This window comes from Triticum aestivum, chromosome 3B, assembly GCF_018294505.1.
Source record: "Triticum aestivum cultivar Chinese Spring chromosome 3B, IWGSC CS RefSeq v2.1, whole genome shotgun sequence".
Lineage (NCBI taxonomy): Eukaryota > Viridiplantae > Streptophyta > Magnoliopsida > Poales > Poaceae > Triticum > Triticum aestivum.
The window spans coordinates 438163894-438176712 of record NC_057801.1 but is presented as its reverse complement, the minus strand read 5'-3'; the positions used below and the strand labels follow the sequence as shown (position 1 = coordinate 438176712).

General features: G+C 47.7%; 1 protein-coding gene across 1 annotated transcript; it reads left to right on the top strand.

Annotated features, from left to right (window-relative positions):
- Nucleotides 1–5671: 5671 nt before the first annotated feature.
- LOC123065485 (protein trichome birefringence-like 21) lies at nt 5672–7169 on the top strand. The gene is made up of 2 exons (XM_044488752.1): nt 5672–6094; nt 6181–7169. The coding sequence occupies exons 1-2, from the start codon at nt 5675–5677 to the stop codon at nt 6928–6930; spliced, it is 1170 nt and encodes a 389-aa protein (XP_044344687.1). The 5' UTR covers nt 5672–5674; the 3' UTR covers nt 6931–7169.
- The last annotated feature ends 5650 nt before the right edge of the window (nt 7170–12819 follow it).

Sequence of the window (12819 nt, the reverse complement as noted above, 5' to 3'; positions counted from 1 at the left end):
GGAGCTGGTACCATTTGATCAAGCGATCGAAAATTCATTATGCCAAGGTCCAGCTAGAACAACACCCTGGAGAGCAAGCCACCATCGTAGAAGCCTTGTGTAGATAAAAACTCAAATAGACAAATAGTGTCCTAGATAACAATTTTGTCAGCTTCTCAATGACATCGAAGTGACGTTGTTGCAATGGAGAGGGAGCACAAATCACCAGAGAGCAATCTTTTGCATCTGGAGACACCCAAGGGAGAAAAGGAGGCTAGGGCCTCATCACTTCCGCAAGATTGACTAGGGCACATCACCCCGACGCCCAAGGATCCTTGTTTCGCCCTTCAAGCCGAGGGTTGCCCGCAATACAACCACCAAAAATAGCAGAAATAAGACACACGTAGCACCATCCAGATACGAAGGACCCGCAATTGCAGGAGCCGAAGCCATGGACATCCAAAGACCTAACTAAGACACTGGACTACTAAACGAAGCGAAAACAATGTCCCGAGGTTCCCCCTGCTACCGCTGCCGGAACAATGAGTGGAGGTGAGGGAACTCCAGTGTCGTGGGACAGGGGTGCTTCTCTCGGCTGCAGTGGAAAGGTTTCATAGGCAAGGCTTTGTATCATAATGCACTTTAGACAGACCATAATGCATTTAGCGATACAGACAATGCCATTTTCTTTTGATGATGATTGTACTGAATCTTTTGAAACATTAAAGAAAGCTCTTGTATTGTACCTAGAATTCAACCACCTGATTGGAACATACCTTTTGAAATTTTATGTAGGATGCTAGTGAATGTTGTAGAAGTTGTCCTAGGACAAAGAGTATATAAGAGACTCAATATTATTCACTATGCTAGTAGAACCTTGGATGATGCTCAAAGAAACTATGCTACCACAGAAAAAGAATCATTAGTGGTTGTTTTTGCCTGTGAAAAATTTAGATCTTACATTGTTGATTCTAAAGTCACCATTCATACTAATCATGTTGCTATTAAATATATTATGAACAAGAAGGATGCTAAACCTAGACTTCTAATGTGGGTTTTATTGTTGCAAGAGTTTGATTTGCATATTGTTGATAGTAAGGTGGAGGACAATCCCATAGCTGATCATTTATCTAGAATACAAAATATAGTTGATGATCCCCTCCTTATCAATGATGGTTTTCCTGATGAACAACTAGTTGTTTTTAAAACTTGTGGCATCCTAGCTTAATTGGAATGATAGAGTACTCATATCAACAAGGTGCACCTTCTTTTTGGGAGTCCATCTGAAAGGAACCTCAAAGTTAAGTGTGCTTGGTTTGGAGCAATTTGAGGACGGGTGACCAACTGGGAAGTTAATCCTGGGTGCGCACGAGTTAGGAAAAAGTGTGCAGGAAGGTTGGTTTGTAGCGCAAGTCCAGATCATAAGTGGTAACCAGGCACAACAGACAGGAACCGTTTGGTTTGGTCGGGGCTTTTGTCAGGGATATTACCCGTGCACTAAATCCGACTACCCGGCCCGATCACCAAGAGCCGACCAAAGGAAGAAAGCTGGCGCATGAATATCATAAGTCCCAGGACCGGGTCAAGGTGTATACCTAATGAGACGACTTTTGGTTGCTGCACGCCCACATGAGACCCGACGATATACGATCGGACCCGAATCATGGAGATTGGGTGTGAACTGGAGTTTCCTTAACTTGGGAAGTACAAAGGAATTAGAGTAGAATTCCTACTGCGGGTAGAGCCCGAATTACCTTGTAAACCAGGGACCCGGTCTATTTATAAAGGGGGTTCCTGGTCGTACAGGGTGACAAGTTAGAATCTCTCAAGTCATTGGTAGCAAAACAACACCCTGTAATCGAGATCATCATCATCAATGGCAATCCAACAAGAGTAGGCTATTACCTCCATCGTGAGGGGCCGAACCTGGGTAAACCCGTGTCTCTCATTTCTGATCAACCCCATCCAAGCCTTCACCTAGCAGTGATGGCCTCACAACGTAGTTCTCCTATGAGGACATCTGTCGTGACAAAACCACGACAGCTTTACAATTGGTATTAGAGTCGACCCTCACGGTTACACTAGCGTGTGTGGGTCAAGTGCTCAGGGCATGCGATGCATGGCGCGTATGGCCCGTCGTGGCACATGTGCCAGACTGGACGTGTGCCAAGAGGGAACATTCCTATTAGTAGGACGTCGGTTCCTTTGAGTGGGGGTGTATGTGACATCCCAACTTAATAGAAATGACAGAATACTCATATCAACAAGGTGGACCTCTTTTCCTAGAGCCCATCTAAAAGAAATCTCAAAGTTAAGTGTGCTTGGCTTGCAGTAATTTGAGGATGGGTGACCAACACGGAAGTTGATCCCGGGTGCGCATGATTCAACATAAAGTGCGCAGAAAAGACTAGTGTTGTTCTATAGGGTAAGTCTAGATCCTAGTTGGTAGCCAGTTGTCGCGGCCACGCCGATGGGTTTGGCCGGGGCGTTACACAACTTCAGTTTCTAAACCTTTGTTTGTTGGTTATGCCAACTACATTGGTCCTAAACACATTCCTACCAATTTTACTTACCAACAAAAGTGAAATTTTTAATATTTTGAGACATTATTTTTGGGATGACCCTCATTTATATAAAATGTTAGTATATGGTATTATTAGACGTTGCGTACTTGAAAATGAATTGGGTCATTTCTTGAGAAGGTGTCATTTAAGTGCTTATGGGGAACATCATGCTAGAGAAAGAACTACACACAAGGTGTTATAGTTTGGTTTATATTGGCCTACTTTATTTAAAGATGCTCATAAAATTTATTATATCTTGTGATGAGTGTCATAGGATAGGCATTATTGGAAGAAGTCAAGAACTGCTCATGAACTATTCTTTAGTAGTGGAACAATTTGATGTATGGGGAGTTGATTACATGGGACCCTTTTCTAGCTCTCATGGGTACACTCATATTTCAGTAGTTGTTGATTACGTAACCAAGTGGGTAGAAGCAATCCCTACAAAAAAGTGTTAAACCTCCATTAAAATGCTTAAATAAATTATTTTCCCTAGGTTTGGTGTTCCTATGTATTTGATGACTGATAATGGTTCTCATTTCATACATGGTACTTCTAGAAAAGTTTTGGCTAAGTATCGGTCTTCTTTAATCCAGTGGTCAAGTAGAATTATCTAACCAAGAAATCAAGTTAATTCTGCAGAAGACCGCTAATAAATCATGTAAGATTGGTCTTAAAAAAATTACACACTTTGGGCTTATAGGACTGCTTTTAAAAATACTATGGGCATGTCTATGTACAAAATAGTTTATGGTACAACTTCTCATCTTCCACTTGAGTTAGAACATAGAGCTTATTGGGCGATCAAACAGTTGAATTATGATTTTAAACAAGTTAAAGAGAAGAGATAGCTAGACATTAGTGCCCTCGATGAGTGTAGAAACGGAGCCTATGAAAATTCAAAGTTGTTTAAAGAGAAAGTCAAGGTATGGCATGATAGGAGAATTCAATGTAGTATTCAAATTCATTGGAAAGAAAGAAAGACATCCGTCTAGGTGTGTAAGTCATCTTACGAAAACCAAATAATCCCAAAACACTTAGGCGCGGTGCATTAACTTCTACCTCGTTTCTTGTTTCTTGACATATCAACCAATAAGAGATGAGGGATGTGCATGCTTTTAATGACTTGAGACTATCAAACACGACATGCAGTGGTCAGTTCATTGCATGCAACACTATTAATTAGCAAATAAACAATAATGTCTCTTGGTTTCCCCTCCTCCTTGGTCACGATGCACATCCTAAGATGACTTACTCACCTAGACGGAGGGAGTACATCTGTTCCATGTAGTAACATCTGATCCATGTAGTATATGGCGCAATTGTCGCCCACTACATCTGTTCGGATTTATTAGTCCTTGTTTTTTGGGTCAACTTTTGACCCTAAATCTAACTACTAGCAAAAATTGACACAATGCTATTTTATATATTTTTGCTAGTGTCAACTTGCCCCATCAAATTTTTTGGGTCAACTTTCGGAGCACTATTTTTACGACATATAAAATATATTTTGCTGGTCAAGTCTATCGTTAAAATTTATTGGGGCCTAATAAACCTGAACAGATATTAAGAACACAAGTTGCAATCTGTCAGTGCATTAATAACATTGGCACTGGTACACCCTTTGTTTTTATTTACTCCGCATATTAGATTTGTCTAAAGTCAAACTTTATATACTTTTAACAAATTTGTAGAAAATTATATTAACATATACACCAACATCTATCATTGGATTCATCGTTGCATAAGTTTTCCAATCATATAAATTTGTTACTGTGAATGTTCATTTTGTTTTCTACAAACTTAGTCAAACTTTACAAAGCTAATAGGCGGAATAAATAAAAACGGAGGAAGTACCTACATACGAGTCAATCAAACTTAGTGTCAAAATTGGAAGGACTAAGAGCAACTCCAACACAGTGACCCAAACGGACACGGATTTCGTCCGTTTTTTGTCCGTTTGGGTCGCCCGTCGGCATAGTGGACATGCCACAGACACACGCGGACGGAAGATGCACCCAACGCGGGACACAAGAGCGGACAGGCGCGAACAAAGCAACACCACACAAGCACCTTCTCTGCACGCGCCCCGTCTCCTCCGCCTCAACGCCGCCGGCGCCACCGTGCCCCTCCGCGCGCCGCCCCTCCGCTCTCCCACGCGCCGCTGTGCCTCTTCGCTCCCCATCGCCGCCAGGCTGCTCCGCTCCCCCTCGCGCCGCCAGCCCCCTCCGCGGGCGTGCCGACATAGGACACGCAGGTGTCGAGCTCCAGCCGCCGCCGCAGAACACGAGATCCAGTAAGATTGATGCAGTTGAAGCCACCAGCCAAGCCCATGACCACCTGTACACGGGAGGCCATGTCCGACAACCGCCGCATCACCATGGCCATCGACCACGAGCCGAGATGCACGAGCACCAGGTGGCAGTGCAGAGCAGGGAAGGCATGCAGGAGATGTCGAGGAGGCACATTAGAAAGCGCAGGCAACACAAGGAGAGGTGGCGAGAGGCAAATCGCCTTGGTGGAGAGGTAGGGCTCGTCGAGGGGGAGTTGTAGGCGCGTAGCACGGCAGCAAAGCGTAGCGGACTCATCGGAATCAGTCGGCGTAGCGGCAGCGACAGGGGGAAGGGGGAGAGAGAGAGAGAGAGTTGTACGAGAGAGGCGAGAGATGCGAGCGCGGCCCTGCGCAGTCACTGGTACATGGGACCAAGGCGGACATGAGTGGACGGTAGCGAGCGACGGGAGCGTCCGTTTTTATCCATTTCATACCCATTTGTGGCTCATATTTGGACCAAGTTTTGGTCGGGCGGATAGCAGGCGGGTCGCCCCGTTAGGCCAAATTTATATTCGAATGACCCAAACGGATAAAATAGGTCGCTGGGTTGGAGTTGCTCTAATAAATTCAAACGCATAAAGTAAGATGCAATATAATATTGTCTATACACGATTATTCTAAATTCTAACAGATAAAGTAAGATGCAATATAATATTGTCGATACACGATGATTCTAATAGTGGTACCTCCATTTATGGTACTGACATTTATGAACTCCTCGAAACAAGTGTGGGGACACTTTAAGTACTCTGAATTATCACCAAGTGCACACTCATCAGACTACCGCGCACAGCTCGCCATGGTTCTGCTCATCAAGCTTCTCTTCGTCCCCGCCACCGTGTTCCTCTCGGCGCTCATCATTTTGTCCTACTTCACCAGCGTGCCGTACCTGAGCTACTCCGACCTCCCCTACTACGGGTCCTACTTCTGGCGGATCCCCAAGTGCGACATCTACCAGGGCGAGTGGGTCCCGGACGCGGACACGCCGCCGCAGTACACCAACGAAACGTGCTCCTACATCCAGGAGCACCAGAACTGCATGAAGTACGGCCGGCCGGACTTGGAGTTCCTGAGGTGGCGGTGGCAGCCGAGCCGGTGCGACCTCCCGCGGTTTGACGCCGACAAGTTCTTCCGGCTCGTTGGGAACAAGACGCTCGCGTTCGTAGGGGACTCACTCGCCAGGAACCACATGCAGTCCCTACTCTGCCTCTTGTCCAAGGTACGTTACGTAGAAAGTAGAATCCATTTTTGCATGTGTGGCTCGGGTACTAACTAATGTCCACGGCGGCGCGCGCTGGGTGGCAGGTGGCGTCGCCGACGGAGGTGACGGAGAGGACGGACCCCATCAAGATAATGCACTACGAGCGCTACAACTTCACCCTAAAAATCATCTGGTCGCCTTTCCTGGTGAGGACGGAGGAGCCGGACAACAACTCCGGTGTGTTCAAGCTCTACCTCGACGAGCCCGACGGCAGGTGGTTGTCCGGCGTGGCCGGGTTCGACTACGTGATCCTCTCGGGGGCCAACTGGTTCACGCGCCAGTCCATGTTCTACGAGAGGGGGCAGCTCGTCGGCGGCAGCTTCGTCGCGCTCAACATCACCAGCAACCTCACGCTGCGCTACTCCCACCGGATGGCGTTCCGGACAGCGCTTCGGGCCATCAACAATCACGGCAGCGTGAAGGCGAAAGTCATCGTGCGGACGCTGTCGCCGATGTCTCACTTCGAGGGAGGGTCGTGGGACAAGGGCGGGGACTGCCGCCGGACGCAGCCGTACCGGAGCAACGAGACGACGATGGGTGACCTGGACCTCGACTTCTACACGGGGCAGGTGGAGGAGTTCAGGGAGGCGGAGAAAGCGGCCGCGGTTGCGGGAGTGGACATGGTGCTCATGGACACGACGGGCGCCATGCTGCTGCGGCCGGACGGACACCCGAGCAGATACGGGCACTGGCCGGAAGAGAAGCGGGTACTCTCCAACGACTGCATCCACTGGTGTCTGCCCGGGCCGGTCGATGCCTGGAACGACATGTTGCTTCAAATCATGTCAGACTAGCAAACATACACAGGTTTGTTACTAGTACTATTTGGTTTAGTTCAGCTTCACCTCAATACGGAGTGTCCGTGTGATCCAGTGGACACGGTTAGCCCGAGCACTCGAATTTTGTTCCTTCAGATCGATTAGGCAGACGCATTCTATATATAGTACGTAGTTTCTTCTTCTTCTTCTGAGGGCAGCATTTTATCATAGTTGCGGTTGTACTGCACCTGTAACTTTGCAATTGCAAGTTCCTAACCAACGATTTACGTGCTTACAATTTACACGGTGTCTCCTCTACGCTCCCCACAAAAGACTTCCACCCCACTAGGGATTCTCCGCCTCCAGTCGGTACCGCCACTGATCTGCCTCGTCTTTTATGGCTTTGGTGCCATGAAGGCATGATAGATTCCGGCTCCTACTGGTGAAAGGGCTACCACTTGGTTTTTAGGTGTTTTTCTGAATTTGTTCAGGGTTTGTGTCGAAGATGAGGTGGCGATAGCTCGATGAAGATCAAATAAGTTCTTTCCGCCGGCCCGTCCTGGCCGTGCACCTAGTATCACCGGTGACCATGTCGAGGTGTGTCTTCGCCGGATTTGTTCGATGTTTGTTTTTGGTGGATCTACTTGGATCATGTCTTTGTTCGTCCGCACTCGTGTGTCTACAGCTTGAATCCTTTTGACCTACGTTTCTCTTTATCGGCTACGGTTCCGCTGGTCTTTGGGGCCTTTGCATGACGATTTTTTGACTGTCTACTACAATAAGATTTGTCCGACTCGGGTGAGGGAGAGGCGACGACGCTGACACACCTTCTGCTCATTGCTTGTACTCCTTGTTAGGTGGTCTACGAGGAACATGGGTGTAGTTTCTACTACTTCTCTTGTTCTTTGCTTTGTCATGATGTTTGATAAATAGATCAGAAGTTTTTTCCGTTAAAAAAACTTACACGGCGTTACAATTACACAACCTGATGACGTTCAAACGCTTAGCTTGCTTGGAGGGCATGTGGTTTGCTATGCAATGGTCCCAGCTGCCGGTGGATGTGGAGTTGGACTGTCTCCATGTTGTTGAGTCCATCCGTGCGCATGCGGAGGACAGATCGGTGTACCCGATGTTGATCAGTGAAGTTAAAGAACTTCGTGGTGATAGGGAGTGTTCTATTACTCATGTTAGTAGGCACCAAAATGTTGTTGGTCATAAATTAGCTTCTTTTGGTCGTGTAGAAGCTAGGCCAACAGTTTGGCTTCGTTCTGGCCCTGCTAATGTACCTCAACTTTGTTCGGAGGATCTTCCTCCACCTTGAGTAATGAAATTCCTTTTAACCCCAAAAAAAAAGTCACTCATGGGGCATCTTGTGTGGCCCATTAAGTACTTCAGAAAAGATGTATGTCTGAACGTTCGCGGATTAAATTGACCGGACCGGAGGGCCACGGTCAAGGCATCTCTTGACAGCACCTCTTGCCACCTTGTTTGCCTCTAGGAGACGAAGCTTGCTTCGGTTGATCAGTTCATTGCTGCCTCCCTCGGTGGTATCCGCCTCTCTGGCTTTGCATAGCGGCCGGCTATCGGCACCAGAGGAGGCATCCTCATGCTGTGGGATGAAAACCTCCTTGACGTGACCAACGTAGTCGCTTTGACCTACAGCCTTTCGGCGATGGTGCGTATCCGTGCGTCTGACGTGTGCTTCAAGGTGACTTCGGTCTATGGACCTACCGACTCATCTTGCAAAGATGCATTCTTCGCCGAGTTGATCAGTCACAAGCCTTTGTCGGGAGTGGCCTGGCTTGCTTTGGGTGATTTCAACCAAATCTACCGAGCCAGGGATAAGAACAAAAGAAACGTCAACCGAAGTAGAATTACCCGCTTCCGTGCCGCTCTGCAATACTGCGAGCTTAAGGAGATCCACCTTCAAAACCGTGGTTTCACCTGGAGCAACGAGAGGGCCAACCCAACTTTGTGCAAGCTTGATTCCTTTTTCTGCAATGCTGATTGGGATACAACCTTTAATTCCCACGTGCTTCATGCCTTGTCTTCGTCCCTTTCGGACCACTGTCCTCTCCTTCTCGTCGATGACAAGGGTCCCAAGAGACCGCGGACTTTCAGATTTGAGAACTTCTGGGCTTCCCTGCCGGGTTTTGCTGAGATCGTGCGCAAGGCATGGGACGAGCATGTGGCCCACTCTGAGCCTTTTCTGGTCCTGCATCACAAGCTCAAGAAAACTGCGCTTCGTCTCACCGAATGGAGTAAGAAGATGTTCTCCAAGGCCAAAATCCAGCTTCATGCGGCCTTGCTCATCATCCTTCGTCTTGACATTGCCCAAGAGGAGAGGTCCCTATCTAATGAGGAGCTTGATTTGCGTTCGCGGCTGAAGAGGAGGGTAATCTCCTTGGAGGTCCTCGAGAGGGCTTGAAAGAGCCAATGCGCTAGAATTGCAAACCTCAAGGATGGTGACGCCAACAAAAACTTCTTCCACCGTCGTATCAATGCTAGAAGAAGAAAGAACCACATCTGCAGGATCAAGCATGACCTTGGATGGGTAACTGAGCATGTGGCAAAGGAGAAAATCGTCCATGACCACTTCTCCGCGGTCATGGGAAGGGGGGCCTGAGCAGCAACGATTTCTGCTGGGATGACCTTCACCTCGAGCAGCATGACTTGCAGGACCTTGATGCTCCCATCACCGAGGAGGAGGTGTGGGCGGCCATCAAGGAGATGCCGGTCGATAAATCTCCTGGGCCAGACGGCTTCACGGGGATTATTATTCAAGAAATGTTGGGGGTTCATTAAGCCTGACATCATGAGGGTCATCCAAAATTTCGACTCTCTTCACACTGCCAACCTACAGTGGGTGAACTCTGCCAATGTTGTGCTTTTGCCAAAGAAGGATGGTGCAGAGGAGATAGCTGACTACAGGCCTATTAGTCTCATCCATGCTATCGCCAAAATCATCGCCAAGGTCCTCTCCTTGCGGCTTGCTCCTCGCATGGATGGCCTCGTCTCCAATGCTCAGAGTGCCTTCATCAAAAAGAGGAGTATCCACGACAACTTTATGTACGTGCAGAACATGGCTCGTCGGCTCCACAAGTGCAAGACCCCCGCCCTCCTCTTCAAGCTTGACATTAGAAAGGCTTTTGATTCCGTCAAATGGGAATACATTCTGGACCTCTTGCAGCGCTTGGGCTTCCCAAGCAAATTCAGGGCCTGGATTACCGTGTTGCTCTCCTCAGTTTCCTCGCGCATCCTTCTCAACGGGATTCCAGGCCCTCCCATCAGGCACGGCCAAGGGCTTCGGCAAGGGGACCCAATCTCGCCGCTCCTATTTGTCCTCGCGATTGACCCGCTTCGTCGAATCCTTGATCTTGCAACAAACCGAGGCCTTCTCCGCAAACTTCATGGTCGTGGCACCATGGTGCGAACTTCTTTGTATGTGGATGATGCAGCTGTTTTCCTGGCTCCGATCAAGAGGGACATCGAGAACTTCTCTGCTATCTTAAGGAGTTTTGGCGAGGTCACGGGCCTCCACACCAACTTCCACAAAAGTTCTGTTGTGCCCATTCACTGCAACCACCTTGACTTGGACAATATCCTTCATGGCATGCCGGCTGCAAGAGCTTCTTTCCCTGTGAAATATTTGGGCCTCCCACTCTCGGTCTGGCAGCTTAGGAAAGTGGATTTCCAATACCTTAAAGACAAAGTGGCTGAAAAGTTGGTCACTTGGGAGGGCCAAAATATTACCACCATCGGCCGTATGACTCTGGTCAAGTCGGTTGTCTCCTCCCAGGCAGTGTACTCCATCACGCCTCTTGTTGTGCCGCCGAGCACTTTACGAAACCTCAACAAGATAGAGCGAGCGTTTTTGTGGTCTGGCTCGGATAAGACGACGGGTGCCAAATGCAAGGTCAACTGGGAGGTGGCATGTCATTCTCGTGAATATGGTGGCCTTGGGGTACTAAACACTGACAAGTTCGCCCGTGCCTTGTGACTGAGATGGCCATGGTTTGAATGGAAGGAGCCCAGCAAGCTTTGGGTGGGGCTTGGTAACCCATGCTCAGAGGAGGACCTGAATTTTTTCTATGCCTCAACCACGATTACTGTTGGAAATGGTGCGAAAACGCCTTTTTGGGACTCTCCTTGGTTGCTTGGGTGCAAACCCAAGGACATTGCCCCGCTAATCTTCGGTGCCTCCAGGAGAAAGAATTGGAAGGTGTGTGAGGCCCTTAAAGGGAATGCATGGATCCTGAAGATCAAGATTGACATGCCCGTCACCGCTGCCCACGTTCATGAGTTCTTCTTTCTTTGGATGCTCGTGAATGAGGTCCACCTTGACGAGCATGCCGAGGATGATATCACCTGGAAGCACTCCAGCGACGGGATTTACTCGGCATCCTCTGCCTACAAGGCTCAATTCCTTGGGTTGATTCTCTCCCCTATGGATTTCATGGTGTGGAAAGCTTGGGCTCCACCCAAAGTTAAATTCTTCTCGTGGCTGGCTCTAAAAGACCGGGTTTGGACTGTAGACATGTTGGCCAGGCGTGGCTGGCCCAACTGTGGCCTTTGCCAACTTTGCAAAAGGGAGCAAGAGTCTGGCGTCCATCTTTTCTTCAAGTGCCGCTACACTCTTAGGCTTTGGAGGATGCTCATTGACAAGTTGGGACTTGTGCACATGGACACCACCACTTGGCATCTTGCTGGCTCGGTGAAGGAGTGGTGGGAGAAGCGAACCAACTTGCAGAATCCTAATAGATGAGCAATGGCCTCTCTCACTATGCTCGTCTCCTGGTCCGTTTGGAACGAGAGGAATGCCAGAGTCTTCCGCCACAAGAGTGCTCCACCGACCATCCTTCTTCAAATGGTCCTCGATGAGGCAAAGCTTTGGGTCACTACGGGTGCTAGAAAGCAAGGGGACATTATATTGCGAGAATAATTGTCATGACGTGTGTTCGGCTCTTGTAACAACTCTATCTTCTCCTTATTTAATATATGGGGCAAATCTTTTGCCTCCGTTTTGAAAAAAATATGCGTAACTACCGTCTAAGTAATTAATTGCGTGCAGGTATGGGCGGGGTAGAGATTGACCAAGGGATAATAGTGATGATTTTTCGGTATTAATGGTTGTGGATGAAACGAACGAAACAACTACGGACTCTGTTAGAGATACGATAGGCAAATCAAACGACGAAGAACAAAATCAACACAAGGAGACATGAGATTTTAACGTGGAAAACCCCTCCCACATGAAAGGGGAAAAACCACGGGCACCAGTCAGCAAGCTTCACTATATCGGGAGAGGTTATAAACGTCGGGGATTTACAACTGATCAAATTATCCCGTATGGTGGCTCACAAGAGGTTTATATAACAGTGGTGACCTAGGCCAATATTGATCTATTTTTCACTCCTTCCTCCATACCAGCCATGCATTCGATGTGGATGGGCTGAAGGAAATATGCCCTTGAGGCAATAATAAAGTTGTTATTTCATATTTCCTTATATCATGATAAATGTTTATTATTCATGCTAGAATTGTATTAACCAGAAACTTGATACATGTGTGGATACATAGACAAAACACAGTGTCCCTAGTAAGCCTCTACTAGACTAGCTCGTTAATCAAAGATGGTTAAATTTCCTAACCATAGACATGTGTTGTCATTTGATGAACGATATCACATCATTAGGAGAATGATGTGATGGACAAGACCCATCCGTTAGCTTAGCACGTTGATTGTTCAGTTTTATTGCTATTGCTTTCTTCATGACTTATACATATTCCTTTGACTATGAGATTATGCAACTCCCGGATACCGGAGGAATGCCTTATGTGCTATCAAACATCACAACGTAACTGGGTGATTATAAAGATACTCTACAGGTACCTCTGAAGGTATTTTGTTGGGTTGGCATAGAT

What these genes read in the sequence shown, in the direction of transcription:
- LOC123065485 (XM_044488752.1), top strand. Translation starts at nt 5,675, where the DNA reads ATGGTTCTGCTCATCAAGCTTCTCTTCGTCCCCGCCACCGTGTTCCTC. An exon ending in TACTCTGCCTCTTGTCCAAG is followed by an intron (nt 6,095 to 6,180) that starts GTACGTTACGTA and finishes GCTGGGTGGCAG; the next exon opens with GTGGCGTCGCCGACGGAGGT.